The 20856-nt window shown below is 36.6% G+C and overlaps 1 protein-coding gene and 1 pseudogene across 1 annotated transcript; one reads left to right on the top strand and one right to left on the bottom strand.

The window, feature by feature from the left end:
- Window positions 1–902: 902 nt before the first annotated feature.
- On the top strand, window positions 903–1619 carry LOC149242193 (putative receptor-like protein kinase At1g11050 pseudogene; annotated as a pseudogene).
- A 12178-nt stretch (window positions 1620–13797) lies between these two features.
- Window positions 13798–15865, bottom strand: LOC149242194 (GTP-binding nuclear protein Ran1B-like). The gene is made up of 6 exons (XM_089370788.1): window positions 15802–15865; window positions 15574–15685; window positions 14453–14542; window positions 14164–14343; window positions 13997–14074; window positions 13798–13889 (listed from the first exon to the last, which is right to left on the bottom strand). Exons 1-6 carry the CDS (start codon window positions 15863–15865, stop codon window positions 13820–13822), a joined length of 594 nt encoding a protein of 197 aa, XP_089226914.1. The 3' UTR covers window positions 13798–13819.
- Between the last annotated feature and the right edge of the window lie 4991 nt (window positions 15866–20856).

Below are 20856 nucleotides of genomic sequence, written 5' to 3' on the forward strand. Positions count from 1 at the left end.
GCGCATCAAGAAATAGCGAATAAGTATATTGTCTGGTAACCAAGATGATTTACCAAACCAAACCCTCTGCAGAATAGCATAACCAGAAGGACATAAAGAAAATAATAGTCGATAAGCCAACAACGTATGGCAGCATCACATAAGTTTAGAAAACGTTCTCTGTGGAACATAGCCCAGGAAGAGTAACTCAAGATAATACAAAATCGACCATTTTATTACACATTAACAAGCTTAAGAGCGTAAATGTCTTTTAGTGCCAAAATTAAAACAGAGAATGGACTTACAGAAGGTAGCTATTACAATTACAAAGTTGGCCAGTGTGGCTCAAAATATCAGAGGTGAAATCCCCTCAAATTTAACAAGCTTCTTAAAAAAAAAAAAAGACATGATTCAGGCCTCCGGACCGAAGCTAGAGGGTCAGTGCCTCTTCATAAGCATACACTTAAACATTTTCCAAAATATGAACATTTTCCCAAGAGGATGGCTAGACTATGTAGGAAGGGTGAACCATCTCCTTTCACGAAGAAAACAAGAAAAAACTACAACATGTTGTAAGACAAACCAGGGCGGAAACCCTCATACCCGGTGGAAAACCTCTGAGTCATCTCTGTTCCTCGAAGGCACCGCTCCCATCTGGTAGAAAACTCGAAAGTGAGAGCAAGGTGTACCTACGAGAAAACCACCACAAATAGATTAAGTATTCGAAGATTTCCTTAGAGAAGAGCTTAGTCTGCTATGGAGAAAGGTTAAAACATGGTTGCAGGAAAGAAAAACAAAAACAAGAAAACTAACCAGTAGCTAACTTACCCGGAATGCCAACTCTGGCAGTGAGGACAAGGATTGGCACTTCGAGCGCCTTTCAAAAACCTCAATAGAGCTCTGGTTCGAAGTAAGCACATGCCATGGTGTACAAGGGAACGCTTCCCGATGGTCATTGGATTGCTGTGAAGAGATTCAGAAACTGCACGCCGGAAGGGGATTCCGAATTCCTCAACGAAGTGGAGATCATCAACACCGTCAGGCAACCGAATCTGGTCGTTTTGAGGGGCTGCTGCGTGGCCAGTGACAAGAAGGAAGGGCACCAGCAGTTTCTGATATATGATTACATGTCCAATGGAAATTTGTATGAGCCTCTCTTTGGAGAAAAGTCCAATGCCCAATCTTTGAGCTGGCCGCAACGGATGAACATTGTCCTGGGGACTACCAAGGGACTAGCTTATCTACACAATGGCATCGAGCCTGCAGTTTATCACAGAGACATCAAACCCACTAACATTCTGCTGGATGAGGAAATGAATGCCCATGTGGCCGATTTTGGTCTGGCGAGGATTATGACTGAAGTAGGAGAATCCCATCTGACGACAAAAGTAGCAGGGACGCACGGCTACTTGGCCCCCAAATACGCTCTCTATGGCCAACTTACAGACAGAAGCGATGTGTACAGCTTCAGGGTTCTGTTGTTGGAGATTATGAGCAGCAGAAAGGCTCTTGACACCACTGCTCAGTCGGCCCCCAATTATCTCATCGCGGATTGGGCAATGGCCCTAGTGAAAAATGGCATGACTAGTGAAATAGTAGACCAGAGTATCCGTTCGAGCACGGAGGAGGACGTGATGTAGAGGTTCGTTTTGGTGGGTATTTTGTGCTCACATGTTATGGTGGCATTTAGACCTCGAATGGTGGAAGCCGTGAAGATGCTGGAGGGGGAGGGTGATATTCCTGAAATCCCGGACAGGCCTGTGCCGCTTACGCTACAGGGTCCACCTGCTACAGACTAGAATGGTTCATTAATCCTTCTTTCTGATAGCGTTTCCTGGCTTGCCTTCAGCTCGATGGAGATGTTGAATATGTCGGTAAATGTCTTTCAGTGCCAAAATTAAAACAGAGAATGGACTTACAAAAGGTAGCTATTACAATTACAGAGTTGGCCGGTGTGGCTCAAAATATCAGAGATGAAATCCCCTCAAATTTAACAAGCTTCTTAAAAAAAAAAGACATGATTCAGAAATAAATTATACTATGTTCTTATTAAAAAAAACAGGGTCAGACTGTGGTGGAACAGGAAAATATTTTCCTAAAGACCAGGTTCTGGTCATGACTCTGCAATAGAGAATTAAGCTATTTCTTTCAAAGGAATTTACACAACCACAAGCGAGTCCAAGACCCTGAATGTGAGGAATCAGGCCTAAACCCTATCACTTGACGTAATAGAATTAAACTCAGAGGGATTACACGTTTAAATTCTTTAAAGAAAAACATGGTTCGACCCCATTTCCGGGTGGACGAGCTTCCAAACCCCAACTATAACCAAACCCCAACTGTAATCAAACCCAACAAATATCAGCGGAGATAATTCTAGCTAAAAGAGCATCAAGAAATAGCGAATAAGTATATTGTTCGGCAACCAAGATGATTTACCAAACCAAACCCTCTGCAGAATAGCATAACCAGAAGGACATAAAGAAAATAATAGTCGATAAGCCAGCAACATATGGCAGCATCACATAAGTTTAGAAAACGTTCTCTGTGGAACATAACCCAGGAAGTGTAACTCAAGATAATACAAAATTGACCATTTTATTACACATTAACAAGCTTAAAAGCATAAATGTATTTTAGTGCCAAAATTAAAACAGAGAATGGACTTACAGAAGGTAGCTATTACAATTAAAAAGTTGGCCAGTGTGGCTCAAAATATCAGAGGTGAAATCCCCTCAAATTTAACAAGCTTCTTAAAAAAAACAAAAGACATGATTCAAGCCTCTGGACCGAAGCCAGAGGGTCAGTGCCTCTTCATAAGCATACACTTAAACATTTTCGAAAATATGAACATTTTCCCAAGAGGACGGCTAGACTACGCAGGAAGGGTGAACCATCTCCTTCCGCGAAGGAAACAAGAAAAAACTACAGCATGTTGTAAGACAAACCAGGGCGGAAACCCTCATACCCAGTGGAAAACCTCGGAGTCATCTCTGTTCCTCGAAGGCACCGCTCCCATCTGGTAGCAAACTCGAAAACGAGAGCAAGGTGTACCTACGAGCAAACCACCACAAATAGATTAAGTATTCAAAGATTTCCTTAGAGAAGAGCTTAGTCTGCTATGGAGAAAGGTTAAAACAAGGTTGCATGAAAGAAAAACAAAAACAGGAAAACTAACCAGCAGCTAACTTACCTGGAATGCCAACTCTGGCAGTGAGGACAAGGATTGGCACTTCGAGCGCCTTTCAAAAACCTCAACAGAGCTCTGGCTCGAAGCTGGAATGAGACCACGGTAGGAAGCAGCAGACCAAGCAGGAGTCATGAGCACTGATGGAAGAATGAGACCTTGATACGGCGCCAAGGGTAGTGAAAGTTGAAGGAACCAACCCTGGTTGTTGGATCACTCAACAGGCCTCAATACTGTCAATACAAGAGGAATCCCAAGGCAGCAGCTGGGGCTGGTCAGGTTCGCCCACGCCACGTACAGTGGAAGGTGCAGGCAATTAATGTAACATCAGAGTTATCCAAAATCAAATGCAGCTAACCGAATGACTATAGGACAATGAAATCCACAAGCCTCAATGCGCATATGATTACCATATAATCCAACGATTTAGGTTGAATTGCTTCAAACAGTGGAGTCGTGTCATATATGCGCAGCGGTACAACCTCATAAACCAATGGAGTCAAGTCATAAAAACACAGTTGTATAAACTATTAAATGCATTGAATTAATGAATTTGTAATGGTAAATATTCGTAGGTCCATGACCATATAATATGTTCTATTTATGTTTATAATTTTACCAAGAAAATAAAAGAAAAATTAACTAGGTTCATGCCATGACTAATTATTATGGCATATCCAATAAAGGTGAATAGAGTCGATTTTGTCCTAAATTGACTATGTTAACCATGTATCTAATGTACTTGATATGTCTCAAACTTTAACAAAAATAAAATCTATTAATACATGAAATGTATAAGTAGAAATGTAAGAAATGCCACTATTAATACATGAAATGTATAAGTAGAAATGTAAGAAATGGCAATTAATCATTTTATTGGTAAATAGATAAAATGTTATAAAAATGGCAAAAAAATAATGATTGGTAGATTAGTGTATTTATGAAGCTTAGAAGTACATGTATTATATTATTTTTAGTGTAGCATGAAATGTATAAGTAGAAATGTAAGAAATGGCAATTGATCATTTTATTGGTAAATAGATAAAAGGTTATAAAAATGGAAAAAATGTATTGATTGGGAGATTAGTGTATTTATGAAGCTTATAAGTACATGTATTATATTATTTTTAGTGTAGCATTTACTAATCAATCTATAAGAAAGAAGAGTTGCTAATAGAGGTTAATGGAGTTTGATAGTATTGTATTTACATTAGGGCCAAGAATTGTATTCACTTTTTTTCAGCAAGACTTATTAATAAGTCAAGAATGTTGGTAATATGATAAATATTTTGAAAATTAGAATGGATATGGAAGTTCATAAGTCTAAGAAAAATTTCTTTTCATCTTCACCCGTCTTAGTATGGCACAAGCATAGACTCTTTCTTCCCATGTTGTTTTGAGAAAGTGATTTTCATCTTCAACCCTCTTTATATGGCACAAGTTACACTCTTTCTTCCCATGGTGTTTTGTCAGTTGGGAAACAAATGGTTTCACTATGAAGCTCATTAGAATTAACTCTTATATTAGAAATGTTTGTTTTCTTCCTAACATAAGCCAAGGCACATAAATTTTTTATTGTTTTCAATATTTAACTTATGAGCTCCTTATAATAACTTAGTTTCATTTTTCCCTCCATAAAATAAAGTATTAAGTGAAATAATAATAAAAAATAATCATAAAACATAATATTCATTGAATTAAAATATATTAATAATAAATAATATATGGATTCAATTCATATTGTTATATTGTAATCTCATTTTTATTAATAAAATTACAATCATATCACATTAAAAGAAACAAAAAGAATAAAAAATCATATTGATAACCATATATTTATATAAAAGGTATAATTAATAAATATTAAAAATTTAATTAATTTAATTAATAAATATACAATTAAAAATCAAAATATTTATAAATATAAAATAATGATGTAGGAGCATTATATAAGTTTCATAGTTGGACTTATAGAAAGTCAATTTCAACTTACAAATGGGACTTGGATTCCCGAATTTAGGATTTATGGAGCTATAAAGAGATAAGGGGAAAAGGGAAACTAAGATATTATATGGAGTTGATCAACTATAATCTTTAAAACTATAATTGTTTATCTATCTTTACTAGTGTTAAGAAGAAAATGAACATTTCTAAGATAATAAATTATTCTCTTGAGCTTCATAATGAAACTGGGCATTAGCTTATTCCCAAAACAACATGGGAAGATTCAGTTTGTCAAAATAGATGTCAAGCTACCAACCTACTTGACCCATTAAGATAGAAAAACTATGGTGGTCTGGAAATGCTTCTCTAGCTAATTTTCAAAAATAGAAATAATATGTTAAGGAATTTTGATTATTCTTTTTTCCTTCTTAAGGATTCATGATTTCTAAGGCTAAGGAAGCATGTATTGCAGTGAGATTTCATTATAGCATGGTCTTTGCCTTTTCTTGATCTTTTTTTTCTCTTTCAACACTTGTCAAAGAACCATTATTTTGTTTTCATTATGGCATGGTCCTTGCCTTTTCTTGATCTTTGTTTTTTGTCTTTCAACAGGTGACAAAGAAGCATTAAATTAGTGTTATATGACATAAGACTCGTGATTTGTAAGGCTAAGCAAGCATGTATTGCAGTAAGATTTCATTATAGCATGGTCTTTGCCTTTTCTTGATCTTTTTTTTCTCTTTCAACACTTGTCAAAGAAGCATTAATTTGTTTTCATTATAGCATGGTCCTTTGCCTTTTCTTGATCTTTTTTTTCTCTTTCAACACTTGTCAAAGAAGCATTAATTTGTTTTCATTATAGCATGGTCCTTTCCTTTTCTTGATCTCTTTTTTTGTCTTTCAACAGTTGTCAAAGAAGCATTAATTAGTGTGATATGATAGAAGCATTAATTAGTTTTATATGACATATGACTCATGATTTGTAAGGCTAAGAAGCATGTATTGTGTATAGCATGGTCCTTTCTTTTTGTTGATCTTTTTTTTGTCTTTCAACATGTTATCACAAAATCGTGTACTAAGGGCTGCTACTTAGCAAGATCTCATGTAACTCTTTCAAACCAGGCTTTTAACTAAGGCTTAGCCTCCTTAGTCTGAGAGGGCTCTCTCACAGATTTTTGATATGCATTAAGGGCAAGAAAAGATGGCTAACTCTTCAAACAGTACATGAAAATAAGCTGGTTGGAACAACAAAATAACATCTCTTCCATTGGGCTCATGGAGTCAAACACCTCTGCAGTAAACTATTAACTACTCAATCATGGAAGCCAAGGCATATAATGTTTAAACCCTCAGAACATTTCTCAAAAGGAACCTCAACTCATAAATATACACAGGAAGTCTGAGCACTAGGTGAATTCAGAGTGATTGCATATTTAGTGAGCTGTAAAACATAAAAGGATAAAAACAAAGCCACATATATTCTGAGCACTTGAACACATGATGAATCTTGGGAAGAAAAAGTAATCTTTATATTACTGTCAAAAGTCTTTTACATAAGCTGATATAAAAACTCTGTTTTTTCATAAATCTCCAACCCTTTTTTACATCAGAGTTTTTCCTATATATAGGAAAACAAAACTACTACTACTTGAGACTCCTCCTCCAGCATGAGGGGAGCTCGAAATCCTATCATTAATTGCCTTATCTATATCTAAACAAACTTATTAAATACAAAGGTATTGCGCTGTGAATACATAGAGTCCCATTCCTATTGAAACTCTAATTCTATCTCCTCGTGTGCATTGATGCTTTCTTGAACTTTGACACCTGTACCATTTCTGTAGTGGCCAAGACATGCTGGAGAAACACTCACTGAACGAGCAGCTTCGGATACTTGCTGTGTGGATGACTCATTAGTTGATGAGGATATGTGCCCTGTTTTCACGGTTCCTGCCTTCCATTAGTCTTCATGTACTAAAAGACTATGCTCCAAGCCATTTAATACCTTTAATAACCACGCATAATCCAATATGCCTCATGATCTGGACGCTTTGTGAACTGAACAAGTGTACCACCCAAAATTTCGGTAACCCTACCAGAACCCTAACAATTCGGTCATAAAGTAACTTTAGGAAGACTTTTAGCAAAAAACAAAAAGTTTCACCTTTTTCTTCAACACTCACACCTGTCACCCTTTGAATACCTGGATAGCTTTATATAGTCTCCTTACTGGCCTCAAGTCATCCTTTTCAAGATTTGCTGACCTCAGCATCAATTTCATTTTTTCTCATAAAACAGTCATCTACAGCAGTTTCGTAGCGCGCTACGAAACTGCTGTAGATAATCAAAACAGAACATATGAATCTTAAAGCACTGTTGACTTAACTTCATGATTTCTTCAGCTACTTTGTACAGGTGTTAGGGATCCAAAAAGGTTACAAAATGATGGAAATCAAAATTTACCAAAACTTGAAAAGCAACTTTCTCCTTGGATCAATGAGCTAGTTTACCTAGCTTCTTCTTCAAACTGCTAACCTCTTTCTTCAAAGCCTTGTTTTCTGCTCTTAGGCTTGTGTTCAGCTTTCTCATGATCTTTGCTTGCTTAAGGGCTGGTACTATCCACAAATATGCATCAGACACTGAATCTTTTGTTTTCAATTCTAGTTTGAGATTGAATTATTTAGCTCCAGTTGCTACGAAACTGTCGTTCTGCCTGAAAAATGGGTCTCGGGACAGAGCTCATATCTTCTCACAGAAAACGTATTTGGCAAAAATAAAGGAGGTTTCTGTAAACCAATCCGTGTTTAACAAAAACCTCTTTTGGTTTTTTAAAACACTTCTCCAGCTGCCCATAATCTGTCTTTGAAAAAGAGGTGTAACACAGGAAATTAAAAAACTGCACCTACAGCAGTTTCGTAGCGCAACTTTAGTCACTCGATTCTCCCAGATCATAATCAATATGAAGAAAATGAAAGAGGTTTTTCTAGTTCAGTATGTTAGGAATAAAAACCTCTTTCCGTTTTCGAAAATATTCTTTCAGCCGTGCTAAATACCTCCTGGAAGCTAACTGCTTAAAACAGAGAAGTATGCCTGTAACAAACATCATCTACAGCAGTTGTAGCCAGTGTACCAGTATGGAGATCTCTCATTTTGAACCACACCACCTGAAGGTGGTCCTGTAATCAATGGATTACCATCCCCATCACCATTTCTCCTTCTATGCCCGGTTCATGCAATTCAACACAATTCCACAAGCCTGGGCTTTACTCTGGGCTAAATCATCAAGGCTTCCCATCTCTAGAAATAAACCCAAGTGTGTTGCCCGCAAAAACCATTTTCTTTGACTGGAATCAATAGGCTGGCCCTTCCATAAAGAAAAGTAAGCTGGATCGTTTTCAAGATTGAGAAGTTCAAATGACAAATATGATGACTGTATAAAAATCAATCTTTCAACATGAAGTCTTGCTCTTGTGAAGCAGTTATCAACAATTTTGCAAATGCCTTGATCTAGCTTTGCTACATCTACCGGAATTGCATCAGAAGCAACTAGCACTTCAACATCTCCTGCTCTAAATGCATCCAACGCTTTACTTTGTGAATATTGATGTTGTAGGCTTGAATACTCAATCATCCTTAAGACCAGCCCTTCGAAACAGTTCAATAAAGTACATAACCTCTGGGTAGAAACAACAGAAGATGTGAAAACAATGGTCTGTTCCCCTTGCACTTGCAACAGTGCCAAAATAAATGATGTGTAATCCACAGTCTGATCCCTTGTTTATCCACTGATTACCACAGAAGGCTTCTTCCAAGGAAAGAGTGCTCCAGATAAACCCAATGAAACACCATCTGCTGGGGTACTAAAAAACCTTACAAACTGACAACTGTTGATGCAAACCCAATGGATTTTGATAAACATGACAGCTGGGAAAGAATAACTATAGATCCGAACAAATCCCCAATTTCGTAGCGCAGCCAGTGCAAAATATGAATTATGCGCTGCGAAACTGCCAAAAGGATTTATGTGCTACAAAACACTTTGTCCTCAAGCTAGTGTGAGCTATTTTGGCAATCAAATTTTCAGTGATAACACAACAATTGTCAAAGAAGTGTTAATTAGTGTTATATGTTATCTATTGCCTTACTTAGCTAATTAGTATTATATGCTATCTATTGCCTTACATAGTCTTATATGTTATCTCTTGCCTTACGGCGTTTCCTTTGCAACATCTGGTGAAAATGCTAGTATTACCTTTGTTTAGCAAGAGGGGATTCAATTCATTACTAAATTTATGCCCAAGTTTTACTTTGTGTTCCAACAAAACCTGGCACCCCTGTAAATCTGTAGGTTTACTCTGCTAATTAAATAATAACAAACTGTGTGTGTGGAGCGCTCAGTCCAGCATTCACATTTCCACACCAGTAATTGCCAACATCACAATGCAGCATTCCATGCCTGGCGTGGTTTTCTTCCAACAGACATGAAGACAAGCAACACTTCAAAAAATATTGCTCGAGCATTAAACATGTCAAACCAACAATAGATAAAATGTGATGCTTAAGCAATAAAACGACATAGAACTATTTCCTTCAAAGCCAAAGTTACCCAACATTGGCATGAATATAAGTGATAAATATATAAAAGTGAGGACTGACAATTGATGTTGGAACACTCCTATAAAATCTAAATCACGCCAGCATTAATACAGAGCAGAAAATGCTTTCCTCCAAGACCACGTGAGCTGTGATGCCCCGGGATAAATGTAAATATTTGATTTTACTGTGGTAATTGGTAAACTGAATTGACTATTATTATCTGTTTGATTTAATAATATTTCCTGTGGTTCTTTTTTCTTAAAAAGAAAATCTTTCTTGAAAAGCTAGCAACTTCCCAAGAAGGTGGTTGTTGTGTGTCCCGATATACCCTAACTGCTTTCCTAACGGGGTTTTTTCCGGAGGAAAGGAGGCAGGAAGGGGGTTCTGCGCTGTAGGGACAGGCAGAGGGAAAGAAACACACAAAAAAAAAGGCTAAGTCTGGTGAGGACCAGATAGCCACGCATGAAGGTGCAGCAACTTGCTGAGGGCAGTGGTCTGGCAAGGGAGCTAGGGGGATATTTTGGTCCTGGAGGACGAATCTCAAGGTTGGGTGGCATATTGGAAGCGAGAGAAACAGAGGAGGCCCGACTCTGGAGTACTTGTAAGTTACAGCAGTTCAGGTAAGTGAGTAAACATTTATAAGTAATTCTGTAAGGACATTAGAAAAAGGTAAATGTATTGTATAGAATTAACAACTACTGTTAGAAAACTCAAGAACTTGCTGCTGCCACTGAGGTGGTGATAACTGAAAAAAAATAAATAAATAAATAAATAAATAAACAAAAATAAAATAAATAAATAAAATAAAAATAAATAAATAAATAAATAAATAAAAAATAAAAAAATAAAAATAAATAAAAATAAAAATAAATAAATAAATAATAAATAATAAATAAATAAAAATAAATAAATAAATAAAATAAAATAAATAAATAAAATTAAAAAAAAATGCATTCCCCTGTTGTTTAAAAAATGTTTGTTTTAAAAAAAATTCATAGTAGCAGTAATAATCGAAACCTCCACGAAGGTGGGCGAGTGCTATGGATGCTACCGAGTGGTTGTAGTTGACAACTGTTGTCGGACTATTCCTAAATACAGGGGGACTGTATAGTAGAGGTTATGTTGGGAAAAGAACTGTTACAGCGTCCTTGTTAAACACCATTAGCAAATGAGTCATGCAAGATTTAGTGCAATAATTAATAGAAGTACAGGTTTCATAGAATGCTATAAGCTCCTTGCCGCGAATGAAAATGGAGTTAAGCACTAAGGTTTCCAAAAAAAAACAAAAAAAGGAAAGAAATTCAGGTTGATTCCTTCATGGAATCCGCCCTGGGTTTGACAGCTTGAGCATTGGAACCCTTGTGAGACGTGTCGGATTGGAAATTCGTGGACTCTGAGAGTATAAGCCCCGGGAATGGGGAGTAAAACAAAAAGATAAATCCTCTGCAAATTAGGATGAGTAGTAAACATTCTACCTACAAAATAAGTGATGTTTAATAATCTGGAATTCCAGTGGAACAATTCCTCCAAACGAAAAAGGGAAATCTCCACTACCAGGAATGGGTGAGGTCCCAGTTCTATGGTTTACACTGCATGCACCCACATTAGAAACCGCTGGGTCTAGGAGAGTGTTGAACTCATGGGCAGGGGGTCTCGGGTCTTGGCCGCACTGATACATGGTAACCGGAAGATAGGTTACAGTGGTTGTGAGTGGCAGGGTCGTAACCCTCGAAAACCCTCATGCGGGGCCAAACCCCCAAACTGATTAAAAACAGTAAATACATCTGGTTGGATTAAGCAGAAAGCACAACAAATGACATAGTTAACACCGAAAATCAATTCTTCAGGATGAAACATAAAGCTGGAAACCGAATAAATATATATATACTGTTGTACAGAGCCACAAATTTAGGGAGTCGAAAACAGCTCTAAACAATCAAATAGAACTAGAATCTGAGCGATAAATCATTTCAGTGAAGCCATAATACATGTTCAAGATTTCAACAAAAATTTCCATGTTCAGTTCCAAGTCTAGTAGACAAATAAATGGAGCACACAATACATATTACATTATCAAAAGCTGGGCCATGAAAATGGAGAAGCCACCCAGGGACATAAGTTAATTCCAGGCAGACCTAGTATAAGTAAACAATCAGAACAGCATGCACAGCCAGCGCGGCTCAGAGAAAGCAAACCACGAGGAACGAAGCCTCATATTCATTTAACTAAAACAACAGAAGCCCTCTCGGGGATAACTTCACCAGAACCCGAAACCGGGCCACCTATCCGCGAGCTCTGGCAAGCGGTAGACACAAATCAGGCACAATAGCCTGTAGACCAGGTCCAGATCCCATTCCTACAAACAAAAGCAAGTGGAATTTCATCATACCGGTGGAAGCCAGGATGGTTATCTGCTCACCACTCCGTCCAATGCCATCCGCAACCCAGACAGAAGGAGTGGGGGTACCTGCGTGTGAGAAAAACACTGTGGTTAAAGAATTGTAAATACTTATCTTGTATATGATGGGTCTATCTGCAAATCAAACGATTGTAAATCAACGAACTAGGAAATGAAACTGTCAAATAATTACTCGGTCGATAAATTCTAGTGGTGGGATTAGGTTTTGAAACCTTGTGCACATGTTCTCTACAACCAAACCATAGAGCCGAGACTGTCAAGCCCTCAACTCAGGCAGGAGGCAGAACAAGTTCCAAGTCTTCCCGCGGAAGAATGGGACTACAACCTGGCGCCAAGAGTAGTGTAAGTCGGCAAGCATCCATGGCAGCCATAGGATCGCCTCTCTCATCTCGTAGCCATCGATACATGAAGGATCCCGAGGTGGTAGCTGGAGACTGCCCACTCCAAGTACCCGGGGTGGGATAGACAAGTTAATGCTCAATTAATGTTAACCCAAATCAATGTGTATCAAACAACACAAAAACCACAACATCACTAATTTCATAGCCCTGGGGGATTACACGAATCATCGGGTGGAGATCGTGTCAATTGCTAACAGGTTCGAGTCATGGAGAACTGCGTGGGAATCATCGCAGTCCTATCCAACCGGTTGGGTAGTTGTACAGCTATAGGACTTGTTTCATGCAAGTTTTAAAGTGAGCCATTATGTGAGCGTACATAAGAATAGGAATTGCAGACCTGTCAACCGTATAGAGAATAACTCATGTGTTGACAATTATGTACACATGATACAGGACCGTCAACCTTATAAAGCACGTCTATGTGTTGGTAATTATATAGCTGTGTATATGTATATATTAAAAAAAAAAAATTGCAGCGGGATATATGACATGAGCTTAACATGGCCACCCATATATAAATGCAATGTCCAGCCAGCATATTTAATTACTGTCAACTTTTCAACAGCGTACCATCTTATAAAGCTTTAATATCTACTTCAAATGGGAGTCAGAATTTTGGATTAAGATGCTACCTTAGCTTTGATAAGCGTTCCATCTCCCAGTTTTACTATAGTTAAAGAAGAATCTGTAGACTGTTGAATGGAAACGACTTTAGATTTAGACAATGCGAATATTTATGCTCAATCGAGAGCCCAATTAATGAAATGGTGATACCTTTATGTGTTCAACAGACAACATACCCACAAGAATACCCAGGTAGGCTTGATAGCCATAGTTATCAACTATGTAAACCAATTTCAGAGTTAAAATAAATCCTCAGACATAGCTAGAATTTTCAGAGAAAGTTTTAACAAGCCATAATATATTACAAGCAATAATCATCGCAACTAGCATTTCCCCCAACAGTACACAACGAAAGGCACTTGAGCATTCTTGAAATATTTGAAGAGTACAAAAAGTTCTTGTGCAAAATGTGCAAGAGTATATAATGGAAAAAATTGTCTTAGCATATAAAAATAGCTCTGTAATGGAGTTGAACTAAGATAGCTTAGCCAACTCCACCGATGAAAACATCTGCACAGTACCCAAATCACATATAGAGAGATGTGATAATGCTATTCTAAGCCCCAAATACAAATCATAATTAAATGTCGGAATTCAAGAGCAAACTCCAATGATACAAAACTAATTGAATCTGCCAATCCCTAAATATGCAAAAGCATCTTAACAAAGCTATTCAAAAGCATCATCATCGTCATCTGGAAGGGGTTGGGCCACAGCTGCTACAAGTTCTGCCTTGTACCTGACAACATAAAAGATTGTAAGCCAAAGCTTCAATCTTTTAGATATGGAACAAATTATTTCAATAAAAGTTAACAAAAAATGATAAGAAAATATCATTCTACTTACTGCTGCTGGGTTGCAAGGTCTATCTGAACCTCAGGAGGAGCAAGAGCAGGTGACTCCACAAAATGAAGGTTTCGATCCCTATAAAAATAACCCATTATAGAATCAATGCAAGTTTTTTAATATAACATTCATATTAGGGAGCATCAGAAACTAGATTAAAGGCTCACCCTGAGAGCTTCCGTGCCAAGTATAGGAATGGCTTCTCAAAGTTGTAGTTTCTTTTTGCAGATATCTCATAGTACTGAAGATTCTTCTTTCTATGAAAAGTAACTTGCCTAGCTTTCATTTGCATATTCTTCACATCAACCTTGTTTCCACAAAGAACAATAGGAATGTTCTCACACACCCTGAAATTCACAAAGATATTTAGCTAATCGGTTCAGGAAGTTGTGCCACCACACAATTAAGAAACCTTCATTTCTACTTAGAGATCCAACCCCTCTATAAAAGAGATACCTGCAAAGATCTATGTGCCACGTTGGGACATTCTTGTAAGTCAATCGTGCAGTAACATAAAACATGATAACTTCACATTGCCCATGAATACTGCAACAAACAAAATCCCAATCAGTAAATAAGAAGGAAACAAATAAATGCTTAGGCAAACCCGAAATTAGACAAGTGAATGGAATCAACTCCAGACCAGCATTACTCAGTAATGGCTTGCAACCTTTGGGCCGAGCCCCTTTCTTTAAGAGACATAGGTGTATATAATTAGAAAAATAAAAAAATAAAACGTCTGCTTACCGCAAACTGTATCGACCCTAATCTAAGGCAGAGATTATTGCAGGTTGTGTTAAGATGTGGCAGAGCATTTCCTCTGTAATAAGGAAGGCCAGAAAGTGGAGTGGCGTAGCTGGAGACCTGCTCTGTGGACATTATCTAAGCCAAATAGCGCACCCAAAAAGGAAAATTGGGTTTGGAATAGAATGGAACAGTAGGTTGGTAGGGTTATTATCTTGTCCGCGTTTTAAATCTTTCCAGCATACAAGTATTAATAACCTGGAAGCAATCAGGAATTAATTCAAAATAACATTGTAATTGAGGGGCAGGGTTCAGACCCTCTCAACAAGGGAGGTTGTAAGCTTAGGGGATAAGACCCTCTTCAGTCAATTACATAAAACATCATATAAACTGTATTGGAATGTGTAGCTAAACCAAACAAAAAACGTGACATAGATAAAAGCTGTGCAATATTATGAACTCATAAAACAAAAACGAGTACAAATTCCTGTACAGAAAGGCCGCAGTGCGGTAACCTTTAAACAAGCACAAACGAGGAAAAAATATTCTGTCGTTAAAAGCAGTATACCCTCACAATAAATTATAGTCCAGTAAACAAGGAGCCTAATATGCCGTGAGAAAAATAAGCACAGGTGTGCGTTAAAATATATATACAGTTACAATTGTCCGAGCAGAGGAATTGCAGTCGGACATCCAAATTCAAGAGTCTAAAATTACATTTGTCATGTCCATGGTAACTGGAGCCTGGAGGGAACGAATAACCCTCCCCACCCTGGTTCAATCAAAAATAAAGGTGACCTAGAGGGTTACCCTCCTCTAAACACAAGAAAAACTCTGAAGCAAAACAGACATAGCCGCGGCCGGTAGGATTCCCCATACCTGGAACTCGAAACAGAACGGGGGTGGGGTTTTCCTTAGTCTTTAGGCCATGTGATGAACGGGTGCCTAATATGTACAAGGAGTAACCCGAATAGCACATGTTAGACAACAATAGAAGTAATTCAAACTGCAGTAAAACAAAAACTCAAGGAATTTATCCTCGTGCTTGCCAAGACACTTACCACTAAAGAAAACTCCGGCCAACGAATGAACAACACTCATTCCAGTGTTGTAGGAGAACCCCATTGCCGAATAACCCTACAGACGCATGATGCATGAGCATAATCGAGAAGTTTATCAGTAAATCGAAAAGAAGGCATAGCTAAAAGGTTACAGAAGGAACAAGACATTGTGCAGTTATCTACCTGAAGGTTTTGAAAACGAATCCTCCAGCATTTGAACAGGGTCTGCGAGCTAGGCTCTCTTAGACAGAACACATGGACTGAACCAGAGCAAAGCCGCAGAGAAAGTTCCCAAAAAAATGATCCCATCACCCAAGGCAAGCGTTAGTTTAGGCGGCAGCCCGCGGAGACGATCTGCCACCGTTGGATTACGAAGTGTGCCCTCCACCGTTGATGCAAGGCGAAAAGACTGGACAGCCTGCCGGCCTCATACAGTACGAAGCAGAGCAGGAGATAATTCTCACAGTAATGGATAAGGGGTGCCACGTGATGGCTAAAGGGAAAATGTAAAGTTACCCCCGGAACCATTGCCGCATGGTTAACATGCGTCCAAACCATATTACAGAGATTTTTATTAAAGTTAAAAAGCAGTACACCAATCCCTTAAACCATACCCGTATGACAATTGACGTGCATAAAGTGACATAAGGTAAATGAATCATAGGAAATTGTATATATAATTCCAAAGGGTAATCCCGGGTATGTAAAACCTTATGACTAACTATATATATATATATATATATATATATATATATATATATATATATATAGATATTATTCTTGAGAAATGGGATTATGACAGTACATCATGAGATTGTGGTCTTAACCAGATGTCTGGCGAGGCCAGGGGATCGTTTGCCTCATAACCGCTTTACAGGCCAGAAAAGAAATCCAAACGCCTTGACTGTAGGTTTTCCAAAAGCCAATGCAGATAAGGAAACGTCAACATTAAATTCTTTATCCTACTTCTATATGATATTTTCCTGGGGAGCTTACGCTTTCATAATAAATTTTATTGCAATACATGTTTTGCTATGTATCGTCACTCGTTGTTCAGGTTGTAGCAATGAGGAATTATATAATTCGTATTGTGATAACTAAGATTTTCTATGTGGAAATAATCCTTATACCCTCTCTTGAAGTGTTGTGTTTATTACATTGGCGAAAACATTGGTTGCATTAGTGGCAAATATTCACTTATGAAGGCAAATCTAGTTAATCCTCCTCCATATGCTTAAAGCAATCAATGGTGAACATTGTCGCATCCTCAAGATCGACGAAACCTCAGAAGCATCATATGCATGATGTTTATGCTAAGACAAGCCCCAAAATGTGATTTAGTCAAAGTCTAGAGTTCTTCCAAAAGCCGAATCAAAACTGTCGTGAGCATCAAAAATAGACTCAACAAAACCACTTATAGGAATTCGCTAAGAAAAAGTAAATAAGAGAGACAAAACTAGCGATAAAAAAAAAAAATGTTGTTTTATAAACCCTGCCAATTTGCTAAATTCCAAATTGTTTATCTGCCATATTGGTGAATTCTCCACGTAGAACGATACAAGTAATAAACATCACAACGCTGATGTCATTAAGAGATATATGATAATAAGGCAGAGAGAAAAGAGGTTTCGGGCACACGAGAGAATGTGAAAGACGAGAGACGAAAAGGCTACTTTAAGGCAAGACGAGTTTTTAAAATAAAAAACTTAATAGGTTGCATGTGTTAACCTTAATTCATTAAGGTTATTAAAATTAGTGCTTATATTTAACGGAAGTGATAATATACATATACATTAATATTAAAACAATATAATGGACACCATGTAATTCATATAACTTGTTAACATAAAGTATATAATGGGTTGAGGTTATAATTAATATTTATGGATGACTATAATTTTTTATTAGAAAAAATAGGATTTATACGATGTGGTATTATGAAAATATATTTAAATTATATTTTAAAATTATAAGTAAAGGTTTATATATATATATATATATATATATATATATATATATATATATATATATATATATATATATATATAATGAGTGTTATTTTATATTATATAAAACATGTATTAAGTATAGTATAAAAATGACTCACCAAGTTTTAAGGAATGAGAAGGAATTTATATAATGTGGATTTAGTCATTTAATAAATTAGATAATAGAGCTTAAATTTGTTTAATTATTATTAAAGTATTATGTTGAAATGAGTAATAAAAATTGAATTTTTTTTATTTAATATTAAAATATTATGTTGAAATTGATAAATTGTTATTTTACTTTATTATTTATTGGAAGTGTGAATATTTATATTATTATTATTTTTAATATATTTTGTGTGTGCTATTTTGAGTTAATAAGAAATTTAAGTGTAAATTGATTGTCGGTAAAGAATTTATTGTCAAACATATTAGGCATACCAAATCATTCATGGATGGTAATGGTGGTAGTGGTTCCAAGCATTTCAAACTATAAACTAAATATTTAATGAGTGAAAATTAAGGTCGAAGAATCCCTAGTCTAACTTGAAGATGGATGAATCTATGATAAAAGATATCAAGTGGGAACTTGATGAGATAAGCCAAGATTCACAATGAAAATGATGCAAGTGATGGATAAATCACTAAGGGACAACAAGCACATCATTTCAATTGTGGGGACTTGAACCCAAGCTGCTCTAGTAAGAGCCAAGTATCTTGACCTACTGGGCTACAATGGAAGCATAACAATGGATTAAGCCTTCATGCAGGTGGATTAAGCATAACCTAAGACTTAAATAAGGATGACCTCATGTATGTGTTCCATTTGGATAAGCACAATATGTATAGTGATCATGGAATTTTAACATGATATTGATGATTTAAATGATTGTACAAACGATAATATCTTAACATTGAATTTGACTCAAATGTCCTTGGGGAAGGAAGAATATTCGACAAGAGGTTAAGGCTCAAGATGATGAGACTCATTTGAAATTTAATGATGTACTTAGATGAGTATACCTATGATGTAATGGTTAACTTCCTAATAGAAAGAACAAGAAATGTATATTGAAAAAGTAATTGATACCTTGATGAAAACATGACACTAATAGTACTCATGGGATAACATAATCTTGTTCAGGGTTGGACCACATTCTCACATAGATCCTAGAGGGATGTTGAACTGTTTATACAAGTAAATGAAATTAATTCATGATAAGAATGCTTATAGTGTATTGTTGTTCTATATTTGATAAGTATTGAGATGATTCTCATATTAACGATGTTTCGTGATATGATGGTATGTGGTAAATGTATATTGTTCTAATGAGAGGTTAACGATGTATATGTGGTGCTTATTTATTTATTTGTTATGATAATGATGTTGAATTCTCATGATGGATATGATATGCATAGGTATCATGATGTAAACTGACATGTGGTTCATTTATTATGAGATATCATGATATATCCTTGATGCTGATATGTTGATGTCATAACTTATGAGAGTATTTTATGATGTGAAACATGGGGTAATTGCATGCAAATTTTATGACATTCAAGAGTATGCAGATATTTACTATTCAAAATGTTGTGATAACAATCACTTTATGTTATTAGGATGAAATGAAAGTGTTGGCATCTGGACTATTTCTCTGATACTATGATTATAACTAATGCATTGATTGCATGTTGAGATGTGGTGATTGACAGAAAATCCACGAATGGGATGAGAGGGCCGATTTATTTGATGATCTCGTGGGTGCCCATACCTGCGAGGGAGAATATGTAACACCATATGAATCGAGGACAACCGAAATCAGCACTACATATGCTAGTGGTTCTTTTGTATTGTATAGCTCTTGAGGGGCTATGGGACCATCTTGAGAGGGGTAGCTGATGGTTCCCTATGCTAGGTCAAGTGCTTGCAATGGATTAAAGATCAACTTCTACTACAAAGTCTCACGAGGAATATGATTATGCAATAACTGCACCTGAAGAATTGGAAGTCAAAGTCTAGGACTCATTCAAAATGGTTCTTACTGTGGATTCTCCGGTGACTAATTCGAAAATATAAAGAAGTGGTTCAAACAATAACCACTAAGTTTTGAATGGGATCTAAAATTTGACTTTCTCATAATTGAATGAAGTTGGAACCACTCTGAAACAACTCGAAACAATTAATGTTAATATTAAAAATTTAACTAAAATCTGACATTATCCTTATCTTTCCGTTTCAAAAAGGAAAGATAAGGAGAATTTCAACTTTTACTTTTACTTTAAAAATTAAATATTACCATTAATTACTAGGGTTAGGTTTTGTAGGGCCCTCGAGTTAATAATTTTTTTTTTCCTTTTCAGTATTTTTTTATTAAAAAATTATTATTTGGTGGTCATTAGCTATGTTGCACTACATTCTTCAAAATTGGTCAGTTTATTAAAGAACTAGTGAATTTGGTGTTTTAAGGTCAGTTCAATACAAGACCGACCTTAGCCAATCTGAACCACCAAACTAGACTAGGACAACTCTAAAACCATTGGGACCAATCAATTCCACTAGTTCTAGGCTAGTTCCAATAAGAGTTTTCCCTTCTCATCTTCCTCTGAAGTCGTTTTGTTGGATCCTTTCAGGAATGGTGATTTGGAAAGTGCCGTAAACTATCAAATTGTTGTGAGCACCTAAGATCATAAGTAGTTAAGCCTTGGTAAACAAAAATTTACAAGGACCTAGTACAGACATCCCAAAAGATATTTAGTGAGGATGTGCATGCAAGGAACTATTACAGACCTCCCAAGATACTTAGTGAGGACGTGCATGACCAAAAAGCATAAAAAAAAAATCTCCACCCTCAAAAACCATGCCCAAAACATTGAAGTGTGGTGCAAAACAAATTGTTGGTAGGCTATTAATGCTACCAACAATCATTCACTCTCTAATTTCACAAGAAGCTCCTAATCAAGCTACCTCCTCCACTATGGTTATAGCAAGTTCTTGCAACTGTGTGAGCTACAAGAAATTAAAACTACCTTCGAATCTCCACCAATTTTAGGGGACTTGACTTCT

This window comes from Pinus tabuliformis, chromosome 8, assembly GCF_031772625.1.
Source record: "Pinus tabuliformis cultivar Carrire ecotype Pingquan chromosome 8, CPIR1, whole genome shotgun sequence".
In the NCBI taxonomy this organism is placed as follows: Eukaryota; Viridiplantae; Streptophyta; class Pinopsida; order Pinales; family Pinaceae; genus Pinus; species Pinus tabuliformis.